The sequence below is a fragment of the Nerophis ophidion genome, linkage group LG14 (assembly GCF_033978795.1).
Source record: "Nerophis ophidion isolate RoL-2023_Sa linkage group LG14, RoL_Noph_v1.0, whole genome shotgun sequence".
Lineage (NCBI taxonomy): Eukaryota > Metazoa > Chordata > Actinopteri > Syngnathiformes > Syngnathidae > Nerophis > Nerophis ophidion.
In genome coordinates, this window is record NC_084624.1 from 38,385,175 (window position 1) to 38,404,785 (window position 19,611).

At 39.2% G+C, this 19,611-nt stretch overlaps 1 protein-coding gene across 1 annotated transcript in view; it reads left to right on the forward strand.

Annotated features, from left to right (window-relative positions):
• The first annotated feature begins 725 nt into the window (after positions 1–725).
• Positions 726–19,611, forward strand: part of kcnq3 (potassium voltage-gated channel, KQT-like subfamily, member 3) — an 81,148-nt gene continuing 62,262 nt past the window's right edge. The window contains exons 1-2 of the mRNA XM_061920710.1: positions 726–847; positions 7,628–8,030. Coding sequence (XP_061776694.1) covers positions 7,738–8,030 — 293 coding nt within the window. The 5' untranslated portion in view covers positions 726–847; positions 7,628–7,737. The remainder of the gene's footprint in view (positions 848–7,627; positions 8,031–19,611) is intronic.

Here is a 19,611-nt window from a genome sequence, read left to right on the forward strand (position 1 = left end):
AGACAACATTCACACTCACATTCACACACTAGGGCCAATTTAGTGTTGCCAATCAACCTATCCCCAGGTGCATGTCTTTGGAAGTGGGAGGAAGCCGGAGTACCCGGAGGGAACCCACGCAGTCACGGGGAGAACATGCAAACTCCACACAGAAAGATCCCGAGCCTGGATTTGAACCCAGGACTGCAGGACCTTCGTATTGTGAGGCAGACGCACTAACCCCTCTTCCACCGTGAAGCCTCCATTGTATGTACATAGGCTATATGTGTGTGTGTGTGTGTGTGTGTGTGTGTGTGTGTGTGTGTGTGTGGTTACTTTACATGCAGTCGGCTTTTGGTCCGTGGCCAAATTTCTTTAGCCCAACGCGGCCCCCCCAAGTTAAAAAGTTTGGACACCCCTGTTACATTTTCACGACGTCACGATGTTCTCAAGTATGACTCTTGTCAAGATGATACCTTTATGTTCTCACCGCGCGTGAGGACATCGTCGTCATGGCAACCCACATCCATACATTGATGATGAGGATATTCTCGGGTCAGTAGTGTGATGATGAAGATGAGGATGTGATTGTCTGCTCTCTGCAGCTGAGAGGAGCTGAGCGCGCGCGTGCACGCCGCCTCTCCCACAAGGTGTAGCTCCCGCCCCCTCCCCCCCCTGTCTTGTGCACGAGCGTGCGTGCACACCACGCCGCGTCCACGGTGGAAGCTGCTTCACTTCCTCGTTATACCTCCTTCACGCAGCATCTTCGCTCTTCATCCTCCGCCTCCACCCTCCTCCTCCTCTTCTTTGCTTCCTTAGCAGCTTTGATGGATGACCAGAGTCCAGGAATCAGCAATCATGCACGCCGGTGAGCCTTTGTTTCCTCCTCTTTTATTTCGGCTTATTTATTGTGTCTTGCGCGTGCGTGTGTGGGTGTGTGTGTGTGTGTGTGTGTGTGCGTGTGTGTGTGTGTGTGTGTGTGTGTGTGTGTGTGTGTGTGTGTGCGAAAAAAGCGTAATCCCCAGGCTGCCGCGCGGCAGGTCTTTGTCTGATGCGCGTTCGTGTCAAATGTGTTTTTAAGAAGCCAATTCAGGACTTGATTGACAGGTGCGTTGGAATGCGCGTGGTCCGTCATTGAGTGGATTCCATAGTTTAAGTTGATCTCTTTCTCTCTCTCTCTCTCGGACTTTCCCACTGAAAGGACGGATTCCAGATCCCCGGGTCAGTTGAGGACTTGAGGAAAACCCTGTACATGAAGCCTAATCTTTCTCAATAACATGACGGAAAAAGGAAATAATGAAAATTGTGAAGAAATGTCAACTTAAGACCTGAGCTAAATGTAATGGGAATTGATACAGAAACAATAAGAAAAGTTTTTTGAGGAGATTCAATAACCTATAACAGTGGTTCTCAAATGGGGGCACGCGTACCCCTGGGGGTACTTGAAGGTACGCCAAGGGGTACGTGAGATTTTTTAAAAATGTTCTAAAAATAGCAACAATTCAAAAATCCTTTATAGATACATTTATTGAATGATACTTTAACAAAATATGAATGTAAGCTCATAAACTGTGAAAAGAAATGCAACGATGCAATATTCAGTGTTGACAGCTAGATTTTTTTTGTGGACATGTTCCATAAATATTGATGTTAAAGATTTCTTTTTTTGTGAAGAAATGTTTAGAATTAAGTTCATGAATCCAGATGGATTTCTATTACAATCCCCAAAGAGGGCTCTTTAAGTTGATGATTACTTCTGAGTAGAAATCTTTATTTATGATTGAATCACATGTTTAGTTTTCAACACGTTTTTAGTTATTTTTATATATATTTTTCCAAATAGTTCAAGAAAGACCACTACAAATGAGCAATATTTTGCACTCTTATACAATTTAATAAATCAGAAACTGATGACATAGTGCTGTATTTTACTTCTTTATCTCTTTTTTTCAACCAAAAATGCTTTGCTCTGATTAGGGGGTACTTGAATTAAAAAAAATGTTCACAGAGGGTACATCACTGAAAAAAGTTTGACAACCACTGACCTATAACATATAACAGGAATTGATCATTTCAAACAGGCAAATCCCCAAACAAAATGTAAATTGTAAAAGTTAATTGTTCTTGGTAGTGTTATCCCGATACCAATATTTTGGTACTGGTACCGGTACCAAATTTATTTTGTTACTTTTAATGAAACAAAACCAATTATATAAGCAGCACCCAAAGTAGTGTTGTCAATATTGTCAACAATATTTTGGTACCTGTACCAAAATGTATTTCGATACTTTTCGGTACATTTCGATACTTTTCAAAAATAACAGCCCAGGCCTGCGTTGGACGGACAAATAGAGACAAGAAGGAGTGGCATAAAACACGTCTTTTTATGGCAGCATCAAGGAAAGTTGTACATGCAAACAAACTATGGTGCGTTCAAGGACTGCCGAAATCATAAAATGACACTTGGCAAATGCTCTCATCAGTGAAGCATGTTTAATGTAAACAGTGGGATTTCGATCAATTAGGAAGGTTTGTGTCGTGCTTGTTCTCCTACAGAAACCAGATTAGCCTCTAAAGGCCTTAGTGGCCACATGCCTGGACAGCACCTTTTAGCTCTTATTTTCAAAATTGTGTATACTACTGAATTGGGGTCTTATGCTGACATATGGACACTTATACTGCTATCTGGTGGTGTCAGAAGAGTATAACATACATTGGAATTTGGGAAAAAAAAAGTGTAAACATTTAAATTATCACGTCACTACACATGAAGTACACGTTTGTTACTTATGGACAAAGTACATCACATAAAAATATTATTTAAAAAAAAAAAAATCTAATTAGGGTCCAATAAGCCGAAATAGCAAAGAAAAATAAAAAAAATTATTTGGGCCTTAAAGGCCTACTGAAACCCACTACTACCGACCACGCAGTCTGACAGTTTATATATCAATGATGAAATATTAACATTGCAACACATGCCAATACGGCCGGTTTAGTTTACTAAATTGCAATTTTAAATTTCCCGCGAATTATCCTGTTGAAAACGTCGCGGAATGATGACGCGTGACGTTACCGGTGGTAGTGGACATGTTCTTCCAGCAACGCTCACGGCTAAAAGTCGTCTCTTTTCATCGCATAATCACACAGTATTCTGGACATATGTGTTGCTGAATCTTTTGCAATTTGTTCAATTAATAACGGAGACAACAAAGAAGAATGCTGTTGGTGGAAAGCGGTGTATTGCAGCTGCCTTTAGCAACACAAACACAGCCGGTGTTTCCTAGTTTATATTCCCGAAGATGAAGCTTTACTACGGAACAGAGCGGTCAAGTGAACATGGTTCCCGACCACATGTCAACTGGCAGGTTTCGGTGAGAAAATTGTGGTAATAAGTCGGCTCTTACCGGAGACATGAGCGGAGCTTGCGTCCTCCTGCAGCTGCGTGGCTTCCCTCACCCGTGACCACACCCCTCTAATTTTCAGGTACCATATAATTTCACTAAAGCACTAGTAACCCATTAAGCAGATGTGGGATTTTCCAGAATTAATGTGTCTAATAACATCTGAATCGCTCCCACTGCCCTGTCTATTTTTTAGTTTTAATTTTTTTAACTAATTAATTAATTTTTTTCCCTTCACTCTCACTATCCTCATCCACAAATCTTTCATCCTCGCTCAAATTAATGGGGAAATCGTCGCTTTCTCGGTCCGAATCACTCTCGCTGCTGGTGGCTATGATTGTAAACAATGTGAGTATGTGAGGAGCCCTACAACCAGTGACGTCACGCGCACATCGTCTGCTACTTCAGGTACAGGCAAGGCTTTTTTATTAGCGACCAAAAGTTGCAAACTTTATCGTCGATGTTCTCCACTAAATCCTTTCAGCAAAAATATGGCAATCTCGCAAAATGATCAAGTATGACACATAGAATGGACCTGCTATCCCCGTTTAAATAAGAAAATCGCATTTCAGTAGGTCTTTAAGAGGTTAAAACAAAACTTTTTTTTTCCCTCATCTTTTTCCATTTTCATACATTTTTAAAAAAGCTCCAGGGAGCCACTAGGGCGGTGCTAAAGAGCCGCACCTTGCCGACCCCCAAGCTAGGCGAACATATGTCTACGGCGCGAATTATATCATGTGGTGTAACCTATAGAGATCAATACTGGGACTAAAACTGTTTAATCTATTAATAAACAATATTTGTAAAGTTAAAAAGGACTCAAAGTAAGTTTAATTTGCAAACAATAAAGGGGAGAACCCACAGAAGCTAAAACAAATAGTAACAGAACAAATGAACAAATTAAAAAGATGGTTTGACAAAAAACTGACTATATCCTTGAATTTGAGTAAAACTAAACTATTGCTATTCGGTCACAGTTTAAGAAAAAGTCAAACACAAATACAAACAGACGGAGTAGACATTGAAAGGGTAAAATATGCCACATTTTTGGGTGTAATTAAAGACGATAAAATGAACTAGAATACTCTACTGCTTGGTAGTGTGACCATATCTGAGTTATTGTTTGAAAAATATGGGGAAATAACTGCAAAAGTACACTTCATTCAATAATTGTGTTAAAAAAAAAGGTCCGATAGAATTACAGATGTCGGATAATGGCTTTTTTGCCGATATTCCGATATTGTCCAACTCTTACTTACCGATATCAACCGATACCGATATACACAGTCGTGGAATTAACACATTATTATGCCTAATTTAGTTGTGATGCCCCGCTGGATGCATTAAACAATGTAACAAGGTTTTCCAACATAAATCAACTCAAGTTATGGTAAAAAATGCCAACATGGCACAGCCATATTTATTATTGAAGTCACAAAGTGCATGAATTTTTTAACATGCCTTAAAACAGCAGTTTGGAATTTGGGACATGCATGAGGAGGTTGAGGTGGGCGGGGTTGAGGAGGGCGCGTTTTAGGTGGGGGGATGGGCGGGGGGGGGGGGGCGGGGGGTGTATTGTAGCGTCCCGGAAGCGTTAGTGCTGCAAGGGGTCCTGGGTATTTGTTCTGTTGTGTTTATGTTGTGTTACGGTGCGGATGTTCTCCCGAAATTAGTTTTCCATTGTTGTCTGGTGCGTGTTCACAGTGTGGCGCATATTTGTAACAGTGTTAAAGTTGTTTATACGGCCAGCCTAAGTGTGACATGTATGGCTGTTGACCAAGTATGGCTGGCATTCACTTGTGTGTGTGAAAACCCATAGATATTAAGTGACTGGGTCGGCACGCAAAGGTAGTGCCTTTAAGGTTTATAGGCGCTCAGTCCTCCTACCTACCTCCATGTACACAGCGACGTAAAAAGTTATAAATTTTACTTTAAAAAAAAAAAATATACCGATAATTTTGATACCGATAATGTCCGATACTACGAGCTAAAGCATTTATCGGACGATAATATCTCTAGTTGGAATAATACATAATGTTGGATATAGAGAACATCGCAAACTTATGTACAAAGCTAACTAGAACCTGCTACCCAAAAATGTAGAATTATTTATAAAAAAAAAAAGAAGAAATATAACCTTAGAGAAAAATGTAGTTTAAAACATTTGTATGTATGTACAACACTCAAAGGCCTACTGAAATGAGATTTTCTTATTTAAACGGGGATAGTAGGTCCATTCTATGTGTCATACTTGATCATTCCGCGATATTGCCATATTTTTGTTGAAAGGATTTAGTAGAGAACATTGACGATAAAGTTTGCAACTTTTGGTCCCTAATAAAAAAGCCTTGCCTGTACCGGAAGTAGCAGACGATGTGCGCGTGACGTCACGGGTTGTGGAGCTCCTCACATCTTCACATTGTTTACAATCATGGCCACCAGCAGCTAGAGTGATTCGGACCGAGAAAGCGACAATTTCCCTATTAATTTGAGCAAGGAGGAAAGATTTGTGGATGAGGAAAATTAGAGTGAAGGAATAGAAAAAAAAAAACCAAAAAAAAAAAAGGCGAGGGCAGTGGGAGCGATTCAGATGTTATGAGACACATTTACTAGGATAATTCTGGAAAACCCCTTATCTGCTTATTGTGTTACTAGTGTTTTAGTGAGATTATATGGTACCGGAGGGGTTTGGCCACGGGTGTGGCGACCACAAGTGTCTCTGAGGGAAGCCACATTTCTTGACGAGGCAAAGCGAAGGCAGCCATTGGGGCCAGGCTGAGCTTTTTTCCCCCCTCCTCCACGGTGGAAGCATCCCACGTTCGGGGGCGGCCGGTCGGAGGAGGCAAGAGAGTCCGCAGCTGCCTCCTTGACAGGTACACGAGGAATGACGTATGCTATCTGCTCATTTCTTCCCCTAAGAGCCGACTTATTACCACAATTTTCTCACCGAAACCTGCTGTTTGACATGTGGTAGGGATCCATGTTCGCTTGACTGCTCTGTTCCATAGTAAAGCTTCACCTTCATCTTTCGGGAATGTAAACAAGGAAACATCAGCTGTGTTTGTGTTGCTAAAGGCAGCCGCAATACACTGCTTCCCACCTACATCTTTCTTCTTTGACGTCTCCATTATTAATTGAATAAAATTGCAAAAGATTCAGCAACACAGATGTCCAGAATACTGTGTAATCATGCGATTAAAGCAGACGACTTATAGCTGGGATCGGGGCTGGAACAACATGTCCGCTACAATCCGTGACGTCACGCGTACGCGTCATCATACAGGATACTTCTCGCAAAATTAAAAAATGCAATATGGTAAACTAAAAAGGCCGTATTGGCATGTGTTGCAATGTAAATATTTCATCTTTGATATATAAACTATCAGACTGCGTGGTGGGTAGTAGTGGGTTTCAGTAGGCCTTTAAAACCTTTAGTATATCAGTATGTAGAATTAAATGAGTGAATGGATGAAGAAAATAAGCCAATGTACTAATATGATCCAGTTTGAGAAGCTTTTTGAACTCAAAGTGTTTACAAAGTGGGCTCCACGGTGGAACAGGGGTTAGTGCGTCTGCCTCACAATACGAAGGTCCTGCAGTCCTGGGTTCAAATCCAGGCTCGGGATCTTTCTGTGTGGAGTTTGCATGTTCTCCCCGTGAATGCGTGGGTTCCCTCCGGGTACTCCGGCTTCCTCCCACTTCCAAAGACATGCACCTGGGGATAGGTTGATTGGCAACACTAAATTGGCCCTAGTGTGTGAATGTGAGTGTGAATGTTGTCTGTCTATCTGTGTTGGCCCTGCGATGAGGTGGCGACTTGTCCAGGGTGTACCCCGCCTTCCGCCCGATTGTAGCTGAGATAGGCGCCAGTGCCCCCCGCGAACCCGAAAGGGAATAAGCGGTAGAAAATGGATGGATGGATGGATGTTTACAAAGTACAAAAAAAAGAATATTTTATTTAGAATGACATTTTATTCACCTAATTGTGTGAATCTTAACTGACTGAGCTATTTATTCAAGAGGACTGTGCTATTTAGAAATAATTGTGCAACAAAATGAGAGCAGGAAGTGAACAATTATGAATGCTTTGGTAAGAGAATAGGTACGATTAATTCAACTTTACTTCCTACTCCTTTTCACACGTGCCATGATGTAACTGTATCCATCTTGGAAATAAACTGACACCCTCTCTTCTTCTTCCTCTTCTCCCCGTTTTTGTTCTGGTCCTCCCTCTTGTGTTCTAGGTCCAGCGCCAAGCCCCTCCCTCCACATCCCTAAATGACCAGGGGCTGAGGAGGGGGGGAAGGGGGGCAGACCATGGCATGCGCCCCGCCGTGGCCATCCAGTACTGACCATGGGACTGCGGTCCAGGACTGTCGCTAGTGGCTCAGAGGAGCACAAGAAGGATTCTCTGGACCAGGGCGGCGGTGGCGTGGACAAGGATGGCGGTCTGTTGCTGGTCTCGGCCGCTCGGGAGGACTTCAAGCGGGCCTCGCAGGGCACGGCCATCGGGCTCCTGGCCAAGACCCCCCTGAACTACAGCCGGCCCGCCAAGAGGAATAACATCCGCAAGAGGAGGATCCAGAACCTGATCTACGACGCCTTGGAGAGACCGCGAGGATGGGCGCTGCTTTATCACGCCTTCGTGTGAGTACCGCCATCACTGCAACCGTCACACACCTGCAGGTTCCTGAAGATGGTGTCTCTGAATTTCTATGTGGACTGTTTGGCTCCACTTCCTGCTGGAAGTAAAGTCATGTGACAGAATGGCTAAAATCTCTCAGCATCAAGGGTTGGAATTGGGGGTTGGATCACCAAAAATGATTCCCGGGCGTGGCCACCGCTGCTGCTCACTGCTCCCCTCACCTACCAGGGGGTGATCAAGGGTGATGGGTCAAATGCAGAGACTAATTTCACCACACCTAGTGTGTGTGTGACTGTCATGAAGATAAAAAAAAATATATATATAGTTTTGTCGCTCCAACAAGGTTGTTCCTCTCCAGTCCTGTAGATCAGTGTTTTTCAACCACTGAGCCGTGGGAAATTATGCAACTTCATATAATTGATCCCAAAAATATTTTTTGCAATAATTATAATCTGCAAATAATGTGCCGTTGCTTAGTGTCTGTGCTGTGTAAAACTCGGCAGGGTGACCACGTAATACTCCATGTCAGTAGGTGGCAGCAGGTAGTTAATTGCTTTCTATAAGTCGGAATGTGTCGGGTGAGACGAGGATGGTTTGTTGTGATCCCACGATAAAGACCACATCGGGAGGAAGTGTGTAGGTGAAAAGGTATGTAATGCTTAAACCAAAAATGAACAAAAGGGAAAGGCAATGGCTATGCAAAGCGAAAGTAAAACTGAACTGGCTACAAAGTAAACGAAACAGAATGCTGGACGACAGCAAAAACTTACGGCGTCCCCAAAGTACATCCGTTTTTGACATGGCAATCAACAATGTCCACACAAAGGATAGCAGCAATGTAAATAGCCTAGGCTGACCATATTGTGAAATCCCAAAAAGAGGACACGTATATGCGTGCCAAGGCGGGCAGCACGCCAAGGCCCGGACTAGGTGAACGTTTGCCAATGATACTTGAACTTGCTTTATAAATTATATATTTATTTAAAAAAAACATTTATTCTCCTCTCATGACAGCAGTGTTGGCGCTAGGCATTTTCACAATGGGGTCCAAGTCATAAAAATGGGTTCCCACAGTAAATTTTTGGGGTCCCACTTTTTTGTAAGCGTTTTGAAAACAAATGATAAATGTATGCATTATCCTGTTATTACTCACATTCTATATTGTGTTTTGGAAAAAGGTTGTCATAAACGTTACTTAATTCATTAAAAGAAATAATAAAAAAAGGGGACAAATATGTAAATGTATTCAGTTATAAACATTCATTCACTTTCTTCTTTCCTTCATGGAACTAAACTTTACCGCTGCTGGTAATTTTGTCTATGTTTTTATTTAATAAATTGTAGGTGTATTTATTTCAGTATAAAAGTGTAAAAAGTGTTTTGCTTGGGTCGTGAAATGATGATAATGGTGTGCCAGGGCATACATAATTTATATTTAATGCTTAAATGTCTGGAGTCTACATCAACTTCACATCTATTCCTCGTTTCAATTTTTTTTAGTTTTTATGTTGTTTTTTTTGGTTGTTTGTTTTCCACCCTTTTTTGTCAAACAAAACTATGTTATTTTTTTTATGACAAACCCACAAAATATACAAAATCTTATTTCGCATATTTTGGTATATTTCAGCCTCCTGGAAGAGTTAGTGCTGCAAGGGTTTCCGAGTATTTGTTCTGTTTTGTTTATGCCGTGTTACGGTGCGGATGTTCTCCCGAAATGTGTTTTTCATTCCTGTTTGGTGTGGGTTGCAAGTGTGGCGCATATGGCTGAATGGCTGTTGACTAAGTATGCCTTGAGTATCAATCAATCTATTCTCTCTCTCTCTCTCTCTCTCTCTCTCTCTCTCTCTCTCTCTCTCTCTCTGTCTCTCACGAATGCTGCTGATTGCGCACACATTCACAATTTGTTTTGTTTTTAACCCCTTCTTAATCACTGGACGTACATTGAAAATACACGCAACCCTGACTCAAAATGTTGGACATTTGAGGCATTTAAGAAACCCCGCCCGGACAGCCCCGCAAAAGAGGGCTTGTCTGTGGAAAAGAGGACGTATGGTCAGTCTAAACTTGCCTTGCTTGCTAACACAAAGCATGTGTGCAGAATAGCGCTCAAAGGAAGACACGAAACTGCTACAGGAAGACACCAACAAAACAGGAAGGGCCACCAAAATAACAGCGCAAGACAGGAACTAAAGCACTACACACAGGAAAACACCAACAAACTCACAATAGGACACGACGACCTGGTGGAGTTTTATTTTTTGACGTTTCCTGCTGGTGGTGTGCCTCCGGATTTTTTAATGAGAAAAACGTGCCTTGCCTCAGGTTGAAAAACACTGCAGTAGATGGCAATCATGCTATTAATTCTGAATGGTCTGCAGCATGGTGCGACAGGGATTAGGATAGGATAGGATAGGTCTTTATTGTCATTGCGCAAGTAGAACAAAACTTTGTTTTCAGCACAAACCCGTTCAAGATTAGACAAACAGTGAACAGGGATACAGAACAGGAACGCTGATGGGTCGCCATAAGGCGCCCCATAAAAGATGGGAAAGAGGTAAACGCTGGGGAAGGATGAGTAAAAAAATAAAATTTTAGGAGCCCAGTCTGGAGTGGGAAAAAAACCTCCAAAGAAAAGCACATATACATATTACAACTTACATCTCGAGATATACCTGTATAGTAACAGAGGGAAGGTAGTGCATGTGCCTCACAATACGAAAGTCCTGAGTAGTCCTGAGTTCAATCCCGGGCTCGGGATCTTTCTGTGTGGAGTTTGCATGTTCTCCCCGTGACTGCGTGGGTTCCCTCCGGGTACTCCGGCTTCCTCCCACCTCCAAAGACATGCACCTGGGGATAGGTTGATTGGCAACACTAAATTGGCCCTAGTGTGTGAATGTGAGTGTGAATGTTGTCTGTCTATCTGTGTTGGCCCTCTGATGAGATGGAGACTTGTCCAGGGTGTACACTGCCTTCCGCCCGAATGCAGCCGAGATAGGCTGGACAAGTGGTATAAAATGGATTAATGGATGGATCTGCACATCACGCCCCACTCTCACTTCCTATCAGAGTCACGTGACCACACGTGCGCGGAGCTTTTGTCTGCGTGTTTCAATGTCTAGTGCGGCGCGTGCGTTCTTGTTGCATCCGACCAGGAACGCCGCCATCGCGGTAACACTGAGTCACCCGCCAACGACGCGTGCCGCTTTCAATATGACCGCCCCATATGTGCTAGTGTCAGCCTTTTGTTAGCCGCCACCTCGCACTGGAAAAGAACGTGCGACATCGCCATCATCATCATCGCCATCATCATCATCATCATAATCATCATCATCATCATCATCGCCATGTCAGCTGTCAACTTCTCGCAGCCATGCTGGTCGCCGTGGCGACAGTCAGTTTAAAGTACCAATGATTGTCACACACACACTAGGTGTGGCGAAATTTGTCCTCTGCATTTGACCCATCCCCTCGTTCACCCCCTGGGAGGTGAGGGGAGCAGTGAGCAGCAGCGGTGGCCGCGCCCGGCAATCATTTGTGGTGATTTAACCCCCAATTCCAACCCCTGATGCTGAGTAGACCGTGAACCAGAGAACTGATGGTCAACTTTGACCCCGGTCCAGGTATCCGCTCAAGCAAGTCGTCCTTCTTTGAGCAGATCACCTGATTGAAGCTGTTGATTGATGACTAGAAGATGTCTTTTTTTTTTTTTTGCTGAGTTTGCGTGAATAATTGTGTGATGACACGCAGCGATGCTAAGCAGTAGTTAGGGGCGGTGGTGGTGTGTGTGTGGGGGGCGTTTGACCACGAAGATGCTGATTGGTTGAAACCGAGCTGACCTGAGGCCCCTCAGGGAATGTCGCTCTTTCTGACACAAACGCGCTGAGCTCGACATTATTTACAATATTTTTCTGTCCACTCTTAGCCTTCGAGCCAAGATGGACGCCCCTCAGGGAGCCGCTGTCGCCGTCGCCGCCGATGAGTTTTGTTTCCCACTTCTAATCTGGCGTTTATCCGTCAATCACCGCCGTTGCTGGTCATGTGAGACGTGCACTGGTCATGTGATGGGGGGTGGGGAGGAGGTTCCTGATCAATCAGGAAGTGCTATCAGTGTTTAACAATGGCACTAATAAAGTACCAATGATTGTCACACACACACACAAAGTGTGGCGAAATTATTCTCTGCATTTGAAACATCACCCTTGATCACCCCCTGGGAGGTGAGGGGAGCAGTGAGCAGCAGCGGTGGCCGCGCCCGGCAATCATTTGTGGTGATTTAACCCCCAATTCCAACCCTTGATGCTGAGTGCCAAGCAGGGAGGTAATGGGTCCCATTTTTATAGTCTTTGGTATGACTCGGCCGGGGTTTGAACTCACAACCTACCGATCTCAGGGGGACACTCTAACCCAGGGGTCACCAACCTTTTTGAAACCAAGAGCTACTTCTTAGGTACTGATTAATGCGAAGGGCTACCAGTTTGATACACACTTAAATAATTTGCCAGAAATAGCCAATTTGCTCAATTTACCTTTAATATATATATATATATATATATATATATATATATATATACATATAAAAGGGTATTTCTGTCTGTCATTCCATTGTACTTTTTTTTTCCTTTTACGAAAGGTTTTTTGTGGAGAATAAATGATGAAAAAGACACTTAATTGAACGGTTTAAAAGAGGAGAAAACAGGAAAAAAAGAAAACTAAATTTTGAAACATAGTTTATGTTCAATTTTGACTCTTTAAAATTCTAAATTCAACCAAAAAAAAAGAAGAGAAAAACTAGCTACTTCAAATCTTTTTGAAAAAAATAAAAAAAAAATAATTTATGGAACATCATTAGTAAATTTCCCTGATTAAGATTAATTTTAGAATTTTGATGACATGTTTTAAATAGGCTGCGATGAGGTGTCGACTTGTCCAGGGTGTACCCCGCCTTCCGCCCGATTGTAGCTGAGATAGGCGCCAGCGCCCCCCGTGACCCCAAAAGGGAATAAGCGGTAGAAAATGGATGGATGGATGGATTTTTTAAATAGGTTAAAATCCAATCTGCATTTTGTTAGAATATATAACAAATTGGACCAAGCTATATTTCTAACAAAGACAAATCATTATTTCTTTTACATTTTCCAGAACAAAAATTTTAAAAGAAATTCAAAAGACTTTGAAATAAGATTGAAATTTGATTCTACAGATTTTCTAGATTTGCCAGAATAATTTTTTTGAATTTTAATCATAATAAGTTTGACGAAATATTTCACAAATATTCTTTGTCGAAAAAACAGAATCTAAAATGAAGAATAAAATTAAAATGTATTTATTATTCTTTACAATAAAAAAAAATAAATTTACTTGAACATTGATTTAAATTGTCAGGAAAGAAGAGAAAGGAATTTAACAGGTAAAAAGGTGCATGTGTTTAAAAATCCTAGAATCATTTTTAAGGTTGTGTTTTTTCTCTAAAATTGTCTTTCTGAAAGTTATAAGAAGCAAAGTAAAAAAAAAAAAAAAATTTATTTAAACAAGTGAGGACCGAGTCTTTAAAATATTTTCTTGGATCTCTTAGAATTAAAATGTCGAGCAAAGCGAGACCAGCTTACTAGTAAATAAATACAATTTAAAAAATAGAGGCAGCTCCCTGGTAAGTACTGCTATATGAGCTATTTTTAGAACAGGCCAGCGGGCTACTCATCTGGTCCTTACGGGCTACCTGGTGCCCGCGGGCACCGCGTTGGTGACCCCTGCTCTAACCACTAGGCCACCGAGTAGGCTATTGGTCACTCTGTGGTCGTTTAATGTAACGACATGTTTTTTTTGCGGATGGCGAAGTCGTCAACAAAGCATAATTAAACTTTTAACGTCCCCCCTCCTCCCACGGGGATATAGATTAAGTGGCGGCCCTTATGTGACCCCCGCTCTCATCCTGCTGTTGGACATGTAGGACTGGATGAAGGTAATCAGCCGCGTGTTTTCTTTTTGAACGTTGCACCGTGACTCGCCTGTAGAGAGGCGCTTGGGTCTTGATGGCGCACAGGAAAGGAGCAGCTGTCAAAAAGCACTTATGTGTGCGAGGAAGCCTCTCCAGGATGGAGCTTCAGGAGGCCATCAGCCACATTATGCGCAAGGTGTTAATGCAGCAGGAAGAACCTGCAGAGAATTAGCCACCATTAATAGTGCCTAATAGCTGCAGCAGATAGCTAGCTGTTAAAAAACATAACATTTGAAGCATTCTAAACATGCCAATACATATATACTGTTTGTTACATAAGCTAATGTTTAGTAGAATCCTGTATGCTAATAAACATTTACTGTTTGTTACAAATGTTAATATTAAGTAGCAACCATGCTGATAAAACATTTACTGTTTGTTACAAATGCTAAAGTTTACTAGTAATCTGCATGCTAATAAACATTTACTGTTTGTTACAAATGATAATATTTAGTAGCAACCATGCTAATAAACATTAACTGTTTATTGTGTATGCTAATGGTTACTAGTAACCTACATGCTAATAATTATTTACTGTTTTTTGCTTATGCCAATGTTTACGAGTAACCTGCATGCTAATAAACATTTACTGTTTGTTACAAATGCTAATATTTAGTAACAACCATGCTCTAACAAATATTTACTGTTTTTCGCATATGCTAACGTTTACTAGTAACCTGCATGCTAATAAACATTTACTGTTTGTTACGAATGCTAATATGTAGTAGCAACCATGCTAATAAACATTAGCTGTTTGTTGCGTATGCTAATGTTTACTAGTATGTTGCATGCTAATAAACATTTACTGTTTGTTACAAATGCTAATATTTAGTCGCCACCATGCTAATAAATATTTAATGTTCATTACAAATGCTAATATTTAGTAGCAACCATGCTAATAAACATTTACTGTTTGTTACAAATGCTAATATTTAGTAGCAACCATGCTAATAAACATTTACTGTTTGTTACAAATGTTAATATTTAGTAGCAACCATGCTAATAAACATTAACTGTTTGTTGTGTATGCTAATGGTTACTAGTAACCTACATGCTAATAATTATTTACTGTTTTTTGCGTATGCCAATGTTTACGAGTAACCTGCATGCTAATAAACATTTACTGTTTGTTACAAATGCAAATATTTAGTAACAACCATGCTCTAACAAATATTTACTGTTTTTTGCATATGCTAACGTTTACTAGTAACCTGCATGCTAATAAACATTTACTGTTTGTTACGAATGCTAATATGTAGTAGCAACCATGCTAATAAACATTAGCTGTTTGTTGCGTATGCTAATGTTTACTAGTATGTTGCATGCTAATAAACATTTACTGTTTGTTACAAATGCTAATATTTAGTCGCCACCATGCTAATAAATATTTAATGTTCATTACAAATGCTAATATTTAGTAGCAACCATGCTAATAAACATTTACTGTTTGTTACAAATGCTAATATTTAGTAGCAACCATGCTAATAAACATTTACTGTTTGTTACAAATGTTAATATTTAGTAGCAACCATGCTAATAAACATTAACTGTTTGTTGTGTATGCTAATGGTTACTAGTAACCTACATGCTAATAATTATTTACTGTTTTTTGCGTATGCCAATGTTTACGAGTAACCTGCATGCTAATAAACATTTACTGTTTGTTACAAATGCAAATATTTAGTAACAACCATGCTCTAACAAATATTTACTGTTTTTTGCATATGCTAACGTTTACTAGTAACCTGCATGCTAATAAACATTTACTGTTTGTTACGAATGCTAATATGTAGTAGCAACCATGCTAATAAACATTAGCTGTTTGTTGCGTATGCTAATGTTTACTAGTATGTTGCATGCTAATACAGATTTACTGTTTGTTACAAATGCTAATATTTAGTCGCCACCATGCTAATAAATATTTAATGTTCATTACAAATGCTAATATTTAGTAGCAACCATGCTAATAAACATTTACTGTTTGTTACAAATGCTAATATTTAGTAGCAACCATGCTAATAAACATTTACTGTTTGTTACAAATGATAATATTTAGTAGCAACCATGCTAATAAACATTAACTGTTTGTTGTGTATGCTAATGGTTACTAGTAACCTACAAGCTAATAATTATTTACTGTTTTTTGCGTATGCCAATGTTTACGAGTAACCTGCATGCTAATAAACATTTACTGTTTGTTACAAATGCTAATATTTAGTAACAACCATGCTCTAACAAATATTTACTGTTTTTCGCATATGCTAACGTTTACTAGTAACCTGCATGCTAATAAACATTTACTGTTTGTTACGAATGCTAATATGTAGTAGCAACCATGCTAATAAACATTAGCTGTTTGTTGCGTATGCTAATGTTTACTAGTATGTTGCATGCTAATAAACATTTACTGTTTGTTACAAATGCTAATATTTAGTCGCCACCATGCTAATAAATATTTAATGTTCATTACAAATGCTAATATTTAGTAGCAACCATGCTAATAAACATTTACTGTTTGTTACAAATGCTAATATTTAGTAGCAACCATGCTAATAAACATTTACTGTTTGTTACAAATGTTAATATTTAGTAGCAACCATGCTAATAAACATTAACTGTTTGTTGTGTATGCTAATGGTTACTAGTAACCTACATGCTAATAATTATTTACTGTTTTTTGCGTATGCCAATGTTTACGAGTAACATGCATGCTAATAAACATTTACTGTTTGTTACAAATGCTAATATTTAGTAACAACCATGCTCTAACAAATATTTACTGTTTTTTGCATATGCTAACGTTTACTAGTAACCTGCATGCTAATAAACATTTACTGTTTGTTATGAATGCTAATATGTAGTAGCAACCATGCTAATAAACATTAGCTGTTTGTTGCGTATGCTAATGTTTACTAGTATTTTGCATGCTAATAAACATTTACTGTTTGTTACAAATGCTAATATTTAGTCGCCACCCTGCTAATAAATATTCAATGTTCATTACAAATGCTAATATTTAGTATCAACCATGCTAATAAACATTTACTGTTTGTTACAAATGCTAATATTTAGTAGCAACCATGCTAATAAACATTTACTGTTTGTTACAAATGTTAATATTTAGTAGCAACCATGCTAATAAACATTAACTGTTTGTTGTGTATGCTAATGGTTACTAGTAACCTACATGCTAATAATTATTTACTGTTTTTTGCGTATGCCAATGTTTACGAGTAACCTGCATGCTAATAAACATTTACTGTTTGTTACAAATGCAAATATTTAGTAACAACCATGCTCTAACAAATATTTACTGTTTTTTGCATATGCTAACGTTTACTAGTAACCTGCATGCTAATAAACATTTACTGTTTGTTATGAATGCTAATATGTAGTAGCAACCATGCTAATAAACATTAGCTGTTTGTTGCGTATGCTAATGTTTACTAGTATTTTGCATGCTAATAAACATTTACTGTTTGTTACAAATGCTAATATTTAGTCGCCACCCTGCTAATAAATATTCAATGTTCATTACAAATGCTAATATTTAGTATCAACCATGCTAATAAACATTTACTGTTTTTTACAAATGCTAATATTTAGTAGCAACCATGCTAATAAACATTTACTGTTTGTTATAAATGTTAATATTTAGTAGCAAACATGCTAATAAACATTAACTGTTTGTTGTGTATGCTAATGGTTACTAGTAACCTACATGCTAATAAATATTTACTGTTTTCTGCGTATGCCAATGTTTACGAGTAACATGCATGCTAATAAACATTTACTGTTTGTTACAAATGCTAATATTTAGTAACAACAATGCTAACAAATATTTACTGTTTTTTGCATATGCTAATGTTTACTAGTAACCTGCGTGCTAATAAACATTTACTGTTTGTTACGAATGCTAATATGTAGTAGCAACCATGCCAATAAACATTTGCTGTTTGTCGCGTATGCTAATGTTTACTAGTATTCTGCATGCTAATAAACATTTACAACCATGCTAATACAGATTTACTGTTTGTTACAAATGCTGATATTTCGTAGCAACCATGCTAATACAGATTTACTGTTTGTTACAAATGCTAATATTTAGTAGCAACCATGCTAATAAACATGTACTGTTTGTTACAAACGCTAATATTTAATAGCAACCACGCTAGTACAAATTTACTGTTTGTTACAAATGCTAATATTTAGTAGAAACCATGCTAATAAACATTTACTGTTTGTTGTGAATGCTAATATTTAGTAGCAACCATGCTAATAAACATGTACTGTTTGTTACAAACGCTAATATTTAATAGCAACCACGCTAGTACAAATTTACTGTTTGTTACAAATGCTAATATTTAGTAGAAACCATGCTAATAAACATTTACTGTTTGTTGTGAATGCTAATATTTAGTAGCAACCATGCTAATAAACATGTACTGTTTGTTACAAACGCTAATATTTAATAGCAACCACGCTAGTACAAATTTACTGTTTGTTACAAATGCTAATATTTAGTAGAAACCATGCTAATGAACATTTACTGTTTGTTGTGAATGCTAATATTTAGTAGCAACCATACTAATAAACATTTACTGTTTGTTGAGTATGCTAATAAACATGCGTTTACAGATTTACTGTTGTCACGTATTAAGGAAAGGAGAAATAACAAAAGTTATTCAGATGTTTATATATATATATATATATATATATATATATATATATATATATATATATATATATATATATATATATATATATACCGGTATATTATATTTTTAGATTTATATAGCGCTTTTTTAATTTCCCCTCGGAGATTTATAAAGTATTTCTGATTCTGAGTCTCTAGTGACTCAAAGCGCTTTTACATAGTGAAACCCCATATCTAATTTACATTTAAACCAGTGTGGGTGGCACTGGGAGTAGGTGGGTAAAGTGTCTTGCCCAAGGACACAACGGCAGTGACTAGGATGGCGGGATCGAACCTGGAACCCTCAAGTTGCTGACACGGCTACTCCACCAAGCGAGCTATACCACCCCTACTTTATGATAGCACAACATGGCTAGCGCAACGTCTCAGCCTCGTTTGTGTGGGCTTTGCGGTAGAGAACAGAACGAGGGGATTGTGGGAAGCAGAGTCATTAGCGACATTAAAAGTCAAAGATGAGTCCACTTGGACTGTTACGGCTCTCGGAGGACGGCACTCCTGCACCGCGTGTCGTCATTAACGTGCCAACGCCAACCTTGACGGAGGACGTGAACTCCAAGCCACCATTACGTTCTCATTCCTGTGCAAAGATTTTACGCCACAAATCACAGTATTCGTCTCCACTTTATGAGGAGTATTACTACGATTGTACTTAATGCAGAACCGGCTGGAGTTGAATTACTACTACTTTCTGTTACTTTTACTAAATATTTCATTTGCCTAATGTAGTATTATTGTACTAATAACTGATACTGGTGATCAATATTAATAGTGAAACGTGTATTAATAGTAAAAGGCAATGGTAATATTTGAAGAGTTATAATACAAACCCTGTTTCCAGTTGGTAAATTGTGTTAGATGTAAATATAAACGG